The 17,315-nt window shown below is 35.2% G+C and overlaps 1 protein-coding gene across 1 annotated transcript; it reads right to left on the reverse strand.

Annotated features, from left to right (window-relative positions):
* Nucleotides 1-8,333: 8,333 nt before the first annotated feature.
* LOC131070677 (bidirectional sugar transporter SWEET1-like) lies at nt 8,334-14,532 on the reverse strand. The gene is made up of 7 exons (XM_058006269.2): nt 14,328-14,532; nt 14,069-14,130; nt 10,916-11,004; nt 10,593-10,809; nt 10,274-10,432; nt 9,015-9,134; nt 8,334-8,762 (listed from the first exon to the last, which is right to left on the reverse strand). Exons 1-7 carry the CDS (start codon nt 14,530-14,532, stop codon nt 8,652-8,654), a joined length of 963 nt encoding a protein of 320 aa, XP_057862252.2. The 3' UTR covers nt 8,334-8,651.
* Nucleotides 14,533-17,315: the final 2,783 nt, after the last annotated feature.

The following is a 17,315-nucleotide window of genomic DNA, read 5'->3' on the forward strand; positions in this document are numbered from 1 at the left end:
ATGTATTATAGATGAATTGCATTCAACAAGCCAAAGATCTCATTAATGAGATGTTGAAGAAAAATAAAGCTCTCACCGCGACTAAAGGTGAAACACACTTTTGTGGTTTTGCAATGCACACAAACAACTCATCTCACGATGTTGAAATTGATGATAGATTTTTTCTTTAGAGAGTAGAGAAGATGACAAATTAGAGGTTGGAGGTAAGAGGTTTTTTATCATCCCAAGCTAGCTTCTCACTTAGGAATAATTCATTGCATGGGAAGCACCATATTTGTATCCCTAAAGAAGAGTAGGGGTTTGGCATTATATTTCCCTTCAATAAGAAAGGGGGGACAATATTTTTTGTGGGTGTACTTGGTGTATTCACGTTTTGGTTGGTGATTTGTATAGAACTTGAGGAGGTATTAGACACACTTGAAGGAGATATGGACTTTGAAAGGAAAGGTGTCTCATGTGTAAATGTCTAGTTGGTGATTTGTACAGTAGAGGAGAGATTATTTCCACATCACTTGAGGAGGCATTAGACACACTTAGAGGAGATGTAGAATTTCAGAGTAAAGGTGTCTCATGTGCGACACTAGAGGAGGCATTAGACACACTCAAAGGAGATGTGGATTTTTATTGGAAATGTGTCTCATTATGCATGAAGTTTGGGAACACTTTATGTTCTCTCATGTTGTGTAGATGATTGTAGGTTCTACAATCAAGAGATCCACTGATGTAGTTAGTTCAGTATTTTCTAGGTGAGCAAGGAGGATTGGTGAAGGCACTTCATCAAAGTCTCTAGAAAGGTTGTGTTCAACCCTTGCAATATTCCACTCTTGTTTGGGTTAATTTAATAAGGGGGGCAAAATTGAAGTAATATATTAATATAGGTTAGTTTTATAGTTTAGATTAATAAATAATAAAGTTCTTGAATGTTATTTATATGGTAGTTGCATTCTTGTAAGAAGTTTTGCACAAGAAAATAAGGCTTTATAAAGCCATTTAGAAGTCAATATATTATCATCAAATCAAATATGAATTTGATATGAATTTGTCATTTCTCTACAATAATTGTTTGATTTCTATTTTCTCTTCACAATTCATATCCATTCAATTGATATGAAGCAAATTATGTATTATCAAGAAGAGATATCTTGTTACTACTATAGGCTAGTATTTTATAGGCGCCATATCCTAACACTCATACTTGTGTTTACTTTACCCATATTTAATGAAAATTATAGTACCCTTTATGCATTTTATAGTTATCAAGTTTAAAGTAAATTAATTCAAATGATTTTGTATAAACACTAGTTAACTAACTACTCACGCAAAAGACAAGAGCAAGCTTAATTGGTGATCACTCCATTGTAAAGAAGTAACATGGTAATATCAAATGTGATATGTGAAGGAATGGTGCACCCAATACATAGATACATGCTAAGAACATGTCAAAGAACTGCAAATGATATAAAGAAGATGCTTTGGAAGCATAGTATCTCATGACATTATCCAAGGATAAGAAAACGAAGCTCAAAAGAAAAATTCGATATTAGAAAATTTGAAATATTAGTGATATAAAATATCAAAAAGTAAGACCCTAATGTGATGGCCATGGGTGGGTAGGGTCAACAAAAAAATATATCACAATAAAGCTAAAAAACCCTAAAAAAAGTATGTTAAGTAAAAGCAATGAATTAATGTAATTTAAGGAGATTTAAGATTTAAAATAAGATATAATAAATATAAAAAAATGAAAAACCTTACTCTTTGTTAGTGAATGGTTTGAAATGTTTGGTGTGGAGCTTGATCAGTCTCCAAGTGGGAGATTGTTGATATGTGGCGACTGATCATGCAAGTACTATACACTCCTTATGTATCCTCGTCGGGGTTTGAGGCTGGGTCAAGCCCCGAGCGGGGGTTCGGGCGTAGTTTCCCCCAAGAGTAGGCGTTTGGGGGCACAACCCCCGAGGAATTTTTTTTGCCATTTTTTGGTTCAAAAAAACCAACATTGAAAAAAACCCTAAAATTAGTTGACTTTGTATGTTGCCCTAAAATTTTGCATGCTATAAGGAACTGGAATGTAAAAAAGGCATTGTAAGGTGTTGTACTGATTTACTAGATAATAAGAAAAGATTGGATGACTGTGTTCTGTGGATGTAGCCCATCTTGGGTGAACCACGTTCAATCTATTTGTTATCTGTGTTATGAATTTTTCTTCATCTGTTGTGTTTGTATTTGCATATAATTGTTAATTTGTATTTGCTCCAGATATACTTATACCCTAGCATTAAATTTTTTGCTAGGCATCTACTTTATCAATGTTTGGGTTTAGAGGTTTGGGTCAAACTATTGGCATAAGGTCCACTATTCCGGTGAAGATTGGTGATGTCTAGTGCATGATATTTGTTAGGAGTTTTCATTGATCGCAACTCAGTCTATTGATCTTATCTAGTATGGAGTTTTGGAATATCCTAATGTCCCGAGGATGTTTTGAGTAAGTTTTGGTATAAGTCTGTTAGTGATACTCTGTGTACATTATTGATGAGAATTTCTCATCTCTGGTGATGTGTTCTTGGTTTCAGTGATCTGAGAAGTTGATTGATAATGTGAAGCATATTGTCATGCAATCTATCCTTTGGTGTTGACTCTTTAGCATGTTAGAAGGTTTTGTATCCCGTAGAGCAGTAAAACAGGGAACTTATCTCCATTATTGAAGGTGTATCATGTGGACCAGATTGTTTGAGGTGATTCTGATGTTTGTTGGTTAGTTCAAGGTGATTGGACCAGCTTATGGGAAGCATGTGATCATATGTTTTGGATCTGAAATATTGTTTTGAGGATATTTGAGCCGACCTGAAGCTACATGTTTCATATTTTGGGAAGCCGACTTGTGAGAGATCTTTTTTGTTAGTGAAAATATATTTAAGATCGACTTGGTTAATGCATTTGTGTGTGGATATGATTTGTGAGATGATTTTGGAAGCGATTGAGCACAGTTTCACGTGCGCACCTTGAGTTTTGTTGATCCAGTAATCAGTAGTCGGGCTGAACATAGCAGTGAATCACTTTGTGTCTAAACCGACACTGTTATTTGGCATGGTTAGATGATTTTATTTAGTTCATTACTCATTGTAATAATTTTCTATTATCCTGTAAAGCAACGAGCCTTCCTCCGGGTTGTAGCACTTTTGTAATTGAGCAATGAGCACTAGGCAATGTGCCTAAATGCATGCACATTCTAACTCATGTAATATTGTTTTACTACTAGCCATAGTATAATAATATTGTGGGTTCAAATCCCACCGTGGTTTTTCCCTTTCTGGGTTTCCATGTAAAAATATTGGTGTTATTGTTATGTGCATATTTGCTTTGTGTTTTTGCATTTCAGTTTCTTATTTGTGCATCTGATTGATAAAGAATCAGATTAACACATTTATAAATACTGAAACACTGATTCACCCCCCCTCTCAGTGTTCATTGATTCCAATAATTGGTATAAGAGCCTTGTGCCTTCGAAGAAGCCTAACAACTTGAGGGAGATCTAGAAGATTGAATCGATGGACTCCGGTTTGAAGAAACAACTTGTTGTGGCACTTGAAGATCTTGATGCAACAATGAAGGAAAAGAGTACTTTGAAAAGAAATCTGAATGCAACTGAAGACTTCATTGAAACCTTGAAAGATCAATTGAACCCCTATTGGGAAAAGAGAAAGGAGTTGATGGACAAGCTAAATGAGAAAGAACAGTAAATCATCAGAAATCAAGACAAGACTAATGAATGTGAAAAGTTGGCCAGGGAGAATGTAGTTTTGAAGAATGAGATACAATCTATTGTCATGAAGTTGACTAAGGAGATTGAAGACCAAAAGAAGAATGAAGAAAGCCTAACTCAATCCTTGAAAGATAGATCTGATGAATGTTGCAGATTGACATATGAGAATGATCAGTTGAAACTTGAATTGCTGCAAATAAAGAATGACGGACAAGAACTTGAGAGACAGATCATAATTCTGAGAGATGAGCTGACTACTGCTAATGAGTACAAAGAGAAGTTCGAAGCGAGTTCGGCCTATTTGGATGAGATGATGGATAGTCAGAGACATGGAAAAGACACGCGAGGACTTGGATATAAGAAAGGAGAATCCTCCGATTCTGAATAGAGCAATGCATTTAATCTAATCATTAGGAGAGCAAGAAACCTCCAGTAAGACAATCTAATGCCTATAAATTCAATGGTAGATGTTTCACTTGCAATAGATTCAGTCATATGGAAAATCAATGTAGAAGTAGGATGAATAATTAAATGATGAATAATGTGAACAATGGTCCTACCTTTATCGGTCAATGTTTCAAATGCAACAATTTTGGTCATAAGTCAAATATGTGCAGAATGACGATCAATTTCCAAAACAAAAGATGTTTTGCATGTGGGATGTTTGGACATATATCTAACCAATGTAGGATGAGACCAAATCAAATGAATTTCAAGCCTATGCAGAGAAATGTTGTCTATCATGTATGTAAAAAAGTAGGCCATATTGCAAGACGTTGTAGAAGCAAGAATGCACCGGTGAACAAATCTGATGAGAAAGGCAAAGCAAAGGTAGATGAAATAATATATTAGCATAAGAAGATGTGGGTAAAGAAAGAATATCAAACTGTGCAAAATGGCTCCACACCTAAATCCAGTGATGGAACCTCATCTAGTAACTAGGGCTTTTTGGCCTTAGGGGGAGTTTTTCATGCAAATATTTAAAACTCCCTCTTCGGAGATTTGTAACTAGTTTGGGAAGGTTGCAAAAGATCTAGATTGAGCATGCAGTTGATATCTGAAAGATTTGTAGCAGTTTGGTAATCTGGTGAAAGAAATGAAGGAAAACAGTGTAGCCAGAAGCTTTAAAGTTGAACATTTATTACAACTAGAAATTAGGTTAAAAAGGCATTTTAAAAGCTTATTCCTCACAATGCAAACAAAAAAAAAGTGCATATCAGCAGAGCGAAAGAGATTTAAAAGCAAAAGCGAGCTTGAAGCGGTCATTCAACGATTTCCTGCGCCCGGTTGAGAGTCTATTTTAAACCCTAAATTCTCAATGACATCTGCATCTAGTATTTCTACTCATCTAGTAGTTGATATTTTTGAGAGGGCAAGGCTCATTTTAAAGATGCATCCTTTAAAATCGATTGAAGATGATCCAAAAGGAGCGTTTTGTTCAGTTCCGTATGACGTTCTTCTCAATGAGGATATAAGGACATACATGCACTGTGAAATTGAAGAACTTGGCAATGTAGACATGCTTACACTCTAAAACAAGCATATGGCAGACAATTTTGGAAACCTGAAGCCGGAATACAAGATTCTTCACGACAAGGGTTTCGCACAGTGCATCCATTTTTCGACATTCGATGAAGCGGAATGGGTCCGGTACATCCTCAACAAGGTTCATGATGAATTTATATGGCCGTACATACCACATAAAATCACAAAGAAGGCCATTCAAGGAGTCACATGCTTGAGTGCATCCGGTGAGATTCTGAGCCTGAGGAAAGTGCAAAATACCACTGTGGCAGTTGTTACTGGTTCCCAATATGATAACCGGTCAATCACAATAAGTGATATCTTTGACCACTGCAGTTTTGGAAAAAGTTTTGCTTGACCTTAAGAAGATCTTAAGTGACTCACCATCTAGTAAGCTTAAGGATATGTTGAGTAAAGTAGAATCTGATTTTGTATAATTAGAGAAAGTTGCGGATATAAAGGCTATGAATAAGTTCAATGAGATGAGGCTTCAAACCTATTTGAAGATAACTGAAGTTGATAGGGAAGTTTTGAAGTCTGCGGTAAAGAGTGCAGAAGATGCATTAGATGACGGCAAAAAAAAATTCAAATCATGTCTATTTTTTCCTGTTTATTGCAGATATTGATAAGCAAATAAGAAATTTTGAAGGGAAGCTTGCTAGTATTGTTCATTCATTCGCCCCTCATTCAGTTTTTCCAAGTTCCCTTGAAGCCCAAATACTGGATTTTACTGACAAAATTAAGGGATTGAATAAAGAAAAAGAGCAAATGTTAAGCAGAGTGGGAGAACGAAGAAGTCCAATCACTCCCCGGATGGACACCTTACTTGGAGCTCAACATGATGCAGATAGTGCGTTAGGTAAATAGGTGCCATCTAATCTCAAATGTGTTGAAGTGCATGCATACATGTTTAGTGCTCTGATTCATGTATTAGATTGTTTCCTGAGGGGATGGAATGGGTACTTGCAATCATTGAAGGTTACTTATGCAAAAAAATTTAAATTCATGTAAATTATTGCCTTCAATTGTACATAAGTTCTGGTGGATTCCTACCCTTTGCCATTGGTGTCAAAAGGGGAGAGAATTGGGAGAGTGCAGTGAAAAATGATGCTTATTCTTAGGGGGAGTCAGTTGAGTGTACAGATTTCTGATTGTCGGATTGCTTGCGGTTTTTGGAGCATTTTTCACAGTGTTGCCATCAATGCCAAAGGGGGAGATTCTTGGCATAAGACACTATTGCGGTGATGCTCAGGTGAAGATTGGTAATGTCTCGTGCATGATATTTCTTAGAAGTTGTCATTGATGGAAACTCAGTCTATTGATCTTATTCGGTATGGATTTTTGGAATATCTGGATGTACTGAGGATGTTTTGAGTAAGTTTTGGCATAAGTCTGTCAGTGATACTCCGTGTACAATGTTGATGAGAATTTCTCATCTCTGATGATGTGTTCTTAGTTTCAGTGATCTGAGTTAAGTTGATTGAGTATGGGAAGCAGATTGTCATGCAATATTGTCCTTTGGTGTTGATTCTTTAGCATGTTAGAAGGTTTAGTATCCGGTAGAGCAGTAAAACAAGGTTATCACCATTATTGAAGGTGTGTTGTATGAGGTAATTGGACCGACTTATGGGAAGTGTGTGATCATATGTTTTGGATCTGAAATATTTTTTTGAGGATATTTGAGCCGACTTGAAGCTACATGTTTCATATTTTGATATTTTGGGAAGTCGACTTGTGGGAGATCATTTTTGTTAGTGCGAATATATAAGATCGATTTGGTTAATGCATTTGTGTTTGGATATGATGCGTGAGATGATTTTGGGAGCGATTGAGTACAGTTTCACGTGCGCACCTTGAGTTTTATTGATTTGGTAATCAGTAGCAAGGCAGAATAGAGCAATTTATCAGAACAGTGCAGTGGATCACTTTGTGCCTAAACCAGAACTATTATATGGCATGGTCAGATGCTTTTATTCAGTTCATTACTCATTTTAATCATTTTTTATTAGCTTGTAAGGAAGTGAGCCTTCCTCTGGGTTGTAGCCCTTTTGTAATTGAGCAGTGAGCTCTAGGCAGTGTGTCTGAATGCATGTGCATTCCAACCCATGTAATATTGTTTTACTACTGGCCACAGTATAATAATATTGTGGGTTCAAATTCCACCGTGGTTTTTCCCTTTTTGGGTTTCCACATAAAAATATTGATGTTATGGTTATGTGCATATTTGCTTTGTGTTTCCGTATTTCAGTTTCTTATTTGTGCATCCGGTTGATAAATAATCAGATTAACAAATTTATAAATATTGGAACACTGATTCACCCCCCCCTCTTAGTGTTCATTGATTCCAACAAAAACTTTTGATTGTGATTTTTTCCATTAGATTTAGACTTGATTCTAAACAATATCCAATTCTTCTATGTTGCTCCCCTAATTATTGTATCTACTTTGTGACTTTTTCTGACTGAAAGACTGACAATATTTATACCTTGGAAGAGATGTCATTTTAGTACTAAGAGATAAGTTCTCCTAGCTTGACCCCTAGAAATTTATATATAAAGTTGGAAAAAAACATAGAGAATCCTAAAATGATATATGTAGATTCATTACCTATTTTAACTTGTACCAAATCCATGTGTTTTACCATGGACTGCTTCTTTAATGCTCTAGAATGAGAGAAGAGGCTTGAATGCTTGATCATGCAAAATATTCGTGCATTTAAATGACTTTACATACCACTAAATTGTGCAATTTTTTTATTAAGTTGGTTTGTGGTGGGAAAATAAAGGAGGCTAGGAAAGGGCTGACTTTACAACCACAAAAAAATGATAGTGATTGGATAAGCAATTTCCATGTGGCTAAAGGATATATGGAGGTAGGTATAAATGAATACGATGATAAGGTGAGACAAATAAATATGTGTGTATAAAGATAAAGTAAAGTTGAGATATACCTCTATATGAATGGATAAAGACTATTTTAGGATGAAACCAACCATACATAAGATTATGGCATTCATTAATATACACGTATATCAAAACGTTCCCTCTAAACATAAAACTAGATAAAAAATACATTTACAAATTTCACCATTACAATATTAAATATTTATATTATATAAACACCTTAAACTGATAATTTTCCCACTATTCAAAATATCTAAATTAATTTTAGATATCCCATTCCCTCCGTTTCTTCCACGTACTTCATGTGATTTTCTATGTAGATAATTTTCAATACCATTTTCTTAGTCGTTTTAAAGTACGACTTAATAAAATTAACAAAAAACGAGTCGGCGGAATGTACGCCACTTAACCCAAACTCCAACGGAAAACACAAAAAAAATATCGATAGCCAAGAATTTGTCTCATTGGAGCAGAGATCTTTCATAATCTTCATTATTGCGGCTGGAGTTTCTGTACACACAGTACAGTAGAATTTGTGCTGCACCAAGCAATGCCCCCAATCCATTTGGAAGCTGCAAATCAAAACAAATATTTCACAAGTTTATTGACTTATTAACACTAACTGGTCTGTCTTCAAATTTCAAAGAAAAAAAACATAAATTTTGACAGTAAATTATAGAGTATGATCTAAAACATAAATTTTGATGGTGAATCTTAGAATATGATGTAAAACATCGATGAACGTATGATCTAAAATATAGATTTTGATGGTGAATCATAAATATCAATGAGCATATTTAGTAAGTGTAAATGTAGAAGTTTACCGCCACAAATATATCTCTGCCCAAAATGCCATAGAAAAACCAGGTGAAACCACAGAGAAATACACTGACTGAAAGGAAGAAGGGCATAAACTCCACGCTTCTTGTCTGGACTACCAATTTCTGCAATATGAAAAGGAGGGCATAGACAATGTAAATGTTAGGGAAGATTTTGTTGAGCATCAATGCATATAAAAATAAAAAATACAAATAATTCATTATTGATTTTAAAATTAATTGTGTAAAATTTTAATCATCTATTAAACTGATCATAAAAATTTAACAAAGTCAAGTTAAAAAATACACGATGAGTTACTATTATTATAAAATGTAAAAACTGCATATTTTAAAACCATAAAACAAGTTCTAAATCATGTGAATATTTTATTTTATTTTTTTATCGATAAGAGGCCGAAACCATAAACGCTTTTGAAAAGAACTATGAACCAGTGAGTCAGTGCTTGCAACTAACTATTGCACTGCATGATCAGTCCCATGTGAATATTGCAGGATCAGTCTCAGACTCTCATGTGAATATTGTATATATATATATATATGATTTTATTGCTCATCATAATGAATTAATTACTTACTTACTGCTCATTAGGTAAATTTTTGGAGAACGACTTGTAGTAAAGGAGATTCTAGAAACCAAATGGTCTATTGCAGAGGTTTAATATGGATGGATATGTATTGAATAAGTTTTTTGATGAATACCAAAAAAATTATTCCATTCTTAACAAAAGACTTTAGTTTTAGTTAATTTGAAGGGTCCCCTTGGCATTCATAGCAGCAGGAATATTGAAATAATGATAAAGTGGTCGTGAAGAAAGTAGTAGACCATAACTTTGAGTGCCATTCAGGTAGAGTTGAGACAAAAGACATTGTCCAGGTTCGATCCGTGGACCACCCTTTGCAAGCAACTAAGGTCGAAATACACAAACCCTTTGAATCAACCTTTCCAATCCAACAAGGTCACCGACTGATTGGTTCTCAAGATATGAAACTTCTACTTTATTTTTTCATAATTTAGTGTGTAAGAATATGTTTGATTATGGATTACAAAGTGTGATTCAAAATATTGATATGAAAACTTTTATACGATTTAATTTAAAAATAACGATAATAATCATTAATATATGAAGATTTGATAACTTTAATATATTCTTGATTTCTCATATGCTAATATCTTTAACTATCAAAATATAAAGCACTTTCGAATTAATTTCATAGATTGTAACAATATTATATCTATGACTCACCATTATAGACAAAGGAGCAGCGAACATGGCAACAGAGACAGCAACTCCGATGATCCCAACAAACAATTCTCGTCCAGTGCCATGAAAAGCCAAAACAGAAACTGCAACAATTGCAGCAAACAAAGCCAGCACTCCAATGAACAGTCTCAAAATTTTCACCTGCCATATCCAAACAAAACACAAACAAGTCCTATCATTCCTCTCACCTCCATTTCATACAAAAGCTATCACACCTTCAAATGGTTACAATCTCAGGATAAGCCTAAAGTGCGTTGTTTAAACAAGTCAAAGTTTAAAATGTGTTGAAATATAATCTTACCGTGTACTTTGGAGGGGCATACGTCAAGTACAGACAAATATAGAAAATCTCCAAAACTACGCCACATCCATTAACAGACGAGACGAGAATGTTATCAGAAGTGACCAATGGAAGGCCATACCATGTGTAGACAAGACAGTTGAAGAGTGCAGCCACATATGGAATGCCTGAGTATTCCTCAGTGGATCCCTTCTTCACCACAGAGATGAATGTAATCCTGCATAGACCAAACTCTTCATCATAAGATCTGGCAAATACCCACTAAAGAAAACATGTCTAAACCACCATTTAGAAAACCATTCCCATATGAGAAAGAGGCTTACAGAGGGACTACAAAGAGAGCAATTCCAAAAACATTCCCTGTAATAACCAAACAGAGAAAATGTACTTGATTAGAAAAGACTTCACTGTTCTGTTATGAAGATAACATTTGAAAGAAAAAAGGACAGTTTTTCACAACCAAAAATGCCAAGTACAAAATGCAGATTGATCCCCATTCTCTGCACAGATGAAATCTTTACTCTCTCAACTACCATTCCAGAATATAAACCAGGGAAAGAACAAATAATTAAAGGTTAAATCACGTGTTAAAATATTTTTCCTTGCCACAGATTGTGGGTTGCTAATTAAAATCGGGCTCCATTGTCAAGATGGAGAAACTATTTTGTTTCTCTGGAGTAATAAACAATCATTTGTCACATCAATTTAGGGTTTCTTAATTGGGCTGGTTTATGTCGCAATCAATAGATTCAAATAATTTTTCTCTTTAAAATGTTTGTGCTCATATTAATAGTGGTTTTGATATCTTGTAAAACCCTCTAAAGTTAAATAAATCATTTAAATTTTTTTGATTGGGTTCAAACCTCCACTAGGTTATTGGGCTCGCAAGCCTTGTGCCTACACTTGCTGGTGGGTTTGAATTTATGGAGAGTTTGACAGCTTAAAAGGTTATCGTTTACCACTTTAAAAAAAAAATCACAAAGTATTCTTAATTCAATTAATATGTGCACATCTAATTCAAAAATCATAAAAATTAAGTTTATATTAGATTGTATTTTATCCAAACAATATATGTAGATATAGACTAGTTCCCATAGCCTCAACATGTATCAAAAGCATGGATTCTTAGTTCCTATTCAATTCATGACACAAAATTTATTGTTTGCAAAATAAAGCCATATGAAATTGAATAGTAAATATCATTGAGAAAAAATGGCCTTTCTATGTTCAATCTTATCTCTCTATATGTATAACCTAAAAGAACATATGGAATCTATATTTTCAAAATAACAATTATCTAATGCAATCCAATATGTTCTATTTGCACAAAACATGATCCATTGCAATGTGCATGGAATGCGCTTGGATTAAAAAATGGATTCTAAATGTACAATCTTATTAATTTTAAATAGCAAACAACAAATATATAATAACAAAAAAATTTATATAACAATTACAAATCATAATTAGGAGCATACATATCTAATTGATCACAACAATCAAAAAATTAATTGTTATCTTACATAATAAAATATCTAATATAAATTTAGATAATTAAACAATTATAATAGAATATTTTAACTTCAAAGTAGGATTTACTGGGAATCCAAACATAAGCCTAGATCTAAGTGACTATAGAAGATTACTTAAGCTCAGTGAAAACGGCAAATGATGTTGAAAAAACTGTAAGCTAATATTTAATATTGAGAAAATAAAAAAGATTGATTTTTCATAGGATATGTTATCCGGTCCCCCTGTTCCATGGTGTGCTATCTCAAATGGCTGTGAGCAGTCTTGATAAATTCTTTCTTCTTCACCATTCTCAGTCTAAGAATTGTATTCAACCATGGTAGATGACATAGGATCTCCCACCGGATGAGAGATATGAAGAAAAGCACCAGTAGAATAATTTTGAAACAGAGACAAAGGAACATACTCTTTATCTGGTTTATTTGAACCTTGCAGTGTAGGGAAGGAAGTCTCATGAAAAATTACATCCCTATTGCAAATAATTTTTCTATGAACCGGATCCCACAACCTGAAACCAAATTGATCTTTGCCATACCCAACAAAAATACACTTCTGCGACTTGGGATCTAGTTTGGTTCTTTTCTCCTTGAGTATATGCGAGAAAGCTTCACATCCAAACACGTGAAGATGCGAGTATGGAATCCTCTTCCCTTTCCATTCCTCTTTCGAAATACCAAAGTCTAATTTAGATGAGGGACTTCGATTGGTCAAATGTATTGTTGTGTTACAAGCCTCTACCCAAAATTCCTTGCCTAGACTTGCATTTGATAACATACATTGTGCCTTTTCAAGGATTGTCATGTTCATCCTCTCGACTGCACCGTTTTCTTGAGGAGTGAAAGGAACAACCTTAATTCTTCTAATCCCATTATCAGTACAAAAATCATCAAATTCATGTGAACAAAATTCTCCACCTTATCTATTTGTAGACACTTAATCTTATGCCCAGTCTGATTTTCAACTAAAGCTTTAAAAAATTTAAATTTTGAAAAAACTTCAGATTTCTTAAAGAGCATATAAATCCATACTTTCCTTGTACAATCATTAGAAAGGTGACAAAATAGTTATCTCCTCAAATGGAGGTTACCTCAATAGGCTGAAAAACATCCGAGTATACAAGCTCCAGCGGTGTTGTCTTTGTATCACACCCACCTTTCAAAAAACTGACTCGCTTTTGTTTGCCATAAAGACAATGTTCACAAAAAGCTAAGTCGACAAGTTTGAAACCCAGAAGCTAATTTATTGTGTGCATAACATGGAGTCCTTTCTTGCTAATATGCCCAAGCCTTTGATGCCAAAGATCTGCTTTGATGTCCTCAATCACCATTGCAGCTTCCACTTCACCATGAGTCTTAAATATATATAGACTACCCAATTTATTGCCATTTGCAATCAGCATGGTACCATGAGTTACCTTCAAAGTATCCGGAAGAAAATTCACATTAAGACCTTGATCAAAGAGTTGTCCAACGGATATCAAATTTCGCTTCAATTGTGGGATATGCCGAACATTTTTGAGCAACCATGTTTTACAACCTTCTAATGGTAGCAACACATCACCCTTGCCTGTAATTTCACAAGCTTTGTTATCTCCTAAGAAAACATTTCCAAAATGACCTTCTTTGTAGTTAATGAACGCTTCAAGAAATGAGGTAGCATGATGGGAGGCATCGAAATCAAGTACCCATGAATTCGGAGTAGTGTCGGTTGTTGAAAGGATTAGTACACTATCATCTTTATTGTAGACTATATGTGCTTCGCTGTCTCGCACCTTCTCTTGTGCCCTTTTGTAGTTTCTACAATCCTTCTTTACATGAGTAGATTTGCCACAAAACCAACAATCACCATTTCTGTTTCTAGACTTCGATCTCCTTGCTGATTTCGAACGTCTATGATAATTATTTCTGCCTCTATTATGGCTCCTACCTCTATTTTTCAGTGCTTACCACTGTTAATAAGGCTTCATCAGATGAAGGTTCTTCATTTTTCCTTCTCAAATCTTCGCTACCTGCTACATCATTAAAAACTAACTTATTTTTATCGGATATTGATATGCTAACTATTGTTAGAATGCCATCCCAGTTGCTTGGTAAAGAGCATAATAAAATAATAGCCTTGCTCTCAGATCATCTTGTTTCATCCCCACCAAAGTTGCTTGACTAATCAATGTATTAAATTCATTGATGTGATTTGCCATTGTGCAACCTTCCTTCATCTTAAGCTTGTACAACCGCTTCATGATAAACACTTTATTGGTAGTCGATGTCATTTCATACATGGTTGTGAGTTTATCCCATACATCTTTCGTTGTTGCTTCACCCATGACATTAAAGAGAACATTGTTAGACAGCGAGAGAAATATTGTCACTTTTGCCTTCTTGTCTAATTTTTCCCATTCTTCATCAGCCATCATAAATGGCTTCTTTGCTTTCCCTTGAAGCGCAAGTGAAAGGTCTTGCTTTATCAACAAAGACTCCATTTGCACCTTCCATAGCCCAAAGTTCTGATCGGAAAACTTCTCTATCTTCACTTCTTCCATGATTCCGAAATTTCAACCACCAAAATCCTAATAGTGATCTAACCTCACTCTAATACCAATTGTTAGGATTTAAAGTGAATTAGAAGAGCTGAAAAAAGAACAATGAATTATAGAGACAAAAGAGACTCACAATTTATCATGGTTCGACAGTTTGCCTACGTCCACACTTAAAGCAGGGGAATCAATTTATTGATGACCACTTCTGGTTTGTACATACATAGCTGCAAGCAGCTTCAGAACACACATCACAAATGATATTCAAATAGCTCTTAAAGAGCTTTACAAATAGAAGATGAAGAGCCAAAGGTTTTGGCGGCAAAGTGGAAGGAGTCCGTTGGACTTCACTTCCAACATGATCAGCCGATTGATTCTTTTAAGATCATTATGTTGTTCTCAATTTCGATCGCATAAACTACATTAAAAAATCTTCATTCATTTTCCTTTTTTCCATGTATGAACAATACATATATTAATGAGGAAGAAATATTACAATAGAAAGTCCCTTCACATGATTTACAATGTAGATAATTTTCAAGAGAGCCTTTTTTAAAGTCTTTTTAGGTATTACGACTTCACGAATATCGTGTTTGTTTGTAATAAAGTTGATAAGTAAATGAAAAATGGGTCGGCGAAATGTACGCCACTTAACCAAATTCCAATGAAAAATACTAAAAAAAAAATATCGAATGGCCCCCAACGAAAACAACAGCCAAGAATTTGCTTCATTGAATCATAGCTCTTTCATAATCTTCATTATTGCGGCTAGAGTTTCTGTACACACAGGAAAGTAGAATTTGTGCTGCACCAAGCAATGCTCCCAATCCATTTGGAAGCTGCAAATTATAACAAATATTTCACAAGTTTATTGACTTATTAACACTAATTTGAAAAGAAAACACATAGAATTTGATGATGAATTATAGACAGGTAGAGTTGAGCCAAAAGACATTGTCCAGGTTCGATCCGTGGAACACCCTTTGCCAAGAAGGCTGAAATCTACTTGATTAGAAAATGTTGGGAATGTGAAGTCCAACGGTCACATGACCCTTCGCATTCTCCCAACTGTTCATTTCATATCTGAATATGATTATATAATGGCTGTGTGCAACCCATGTATTTGAGGTTGATTAATAGAAGTTATTCGCTGCTTTGAGTGTGGATGTAGGCATATTTGCCGAACCATGATAAATCATGTGTTGTCTCTTCTTATTTCTTTTCTGTTTTTGTTATTGTTTTCTTTGCTCTTTCTAATCTTTACAATTGGTATCAGAGCCATGTTGGCTTGAGTAGAGATGGAGGAAGGAGTAGGTAAAATTTATAACTTCTATGGCAGTTTTACGTTTCATGTAAAACTATGTTTCAAGCGCCGCATACATTGGTGGGATGGCTGGAAGAAAGAGGGGGTCTCAGTTGAAGAGGAGAATCCAGCGAAGGAAAATGATGTTGGGATTCTTATTTGCTCTCCCCTTGAGCCAGCCTTGGCACTTATTGGCCAAACTGTTAATGGCCGAGAAGTTGTTGGCATTCATGTGGTGAAGGTTGAACGCTATGATAGTCCCTGCATAGACGCTAGAATTTCTAAGCTGAAAGATTTTGAAAAAGTGGTTGTTGTTGAAGAGGATGAACTCAAGAGATCGTGGGAGGAAGAGTGTATGCCATTGGAAACCCAAGCTGAATCTGCTATTGACTCCCAAGATGAGGAGGGTGCAGATTGGAGTGAGGTAGCAGGGCAAGGAGGCCTGGGAGAAATTTTGGCTTCAGAGAGCTCTGCGGATGGCATGGCCTTGGCGAAAATAAAGAGGCACTCCCATAATGATGACAACCTTTGTGTAGATAATTTCATAGAAGCCTATGAGCTTATGGATTTAGATGACATAGTAAATGATAAAAGTTTGTTTTCTGGTTTGAAGTGAAAGCGACCATTGACGGGAGCAGAGGACAATGTGCATCGCTCCAAGCAATTTTAGGCATCACATGGAGTGAATGAAAATGTTATTGAATCTGTTAATGCTTATTCTAATGGAGGAGGAGATGTTTTATATCGACCAGAATGCATTGACATTCACCAACCTGATTGGATGGATGTGGATGATAGTGCCAACGTCGATAATGAACAACCTGAGGGTGAGAGAACTCGAACTTGTGATAACAATCTGATAGAGTTGTTTGATAATGAAAATAATGCCATTGTTTTGTTCCTTGTAAGGTTTGAGTTTTATGTTTGGATATTAGAATCCAGTAATTGTGAATCGGTAGATATTCTGTTACGGGGGAGTTTAGGTGATGGTGATGAAGAAATGTATTTTAAACTGGGACAAAGTGGTGTTTCGGTTTTTGGCATAATGGGTGAGTTTGTGCCTAATATAGTTTTTAACTCTGCTTTGATTTGGAAAAGGCTGATTCGAAGTGTATGTGAACAAGAGTTCGCGAAGCTAAAATCTAGTAGGCTGGTTTTAATGTGAATTTCAAAAATGGAAGCAGGGATGCCAGTGCATGGCTATGCCAGTTGGCCTTCACGGGGGAGATTGTTGGGAATGTGAAGTCCAACGGTCACATGACCCTTCGCATTCTCCCAACTGTTCATTTCATATCTGAATATGATTATATAATGGCTGTGTGTAGCCCATGTATTTGAGGTTGATTAATAGAAGTTA

This window comes from Cryptomeria japonica, chromosome 11 (assembly GCF_030272615.1).
Source record: "Cryptomeria japonica chromosome 11, Sugi_1.0, whole genome shotgun sequence".
In the NCBI taxonomy this organism is placed as follows: Eukaryota; Viridiplantae; Streptophyta; class Pinopsida; order Cupressales; family Cupressaceae; genus Cryptomeria; species Cryptomeria japonica.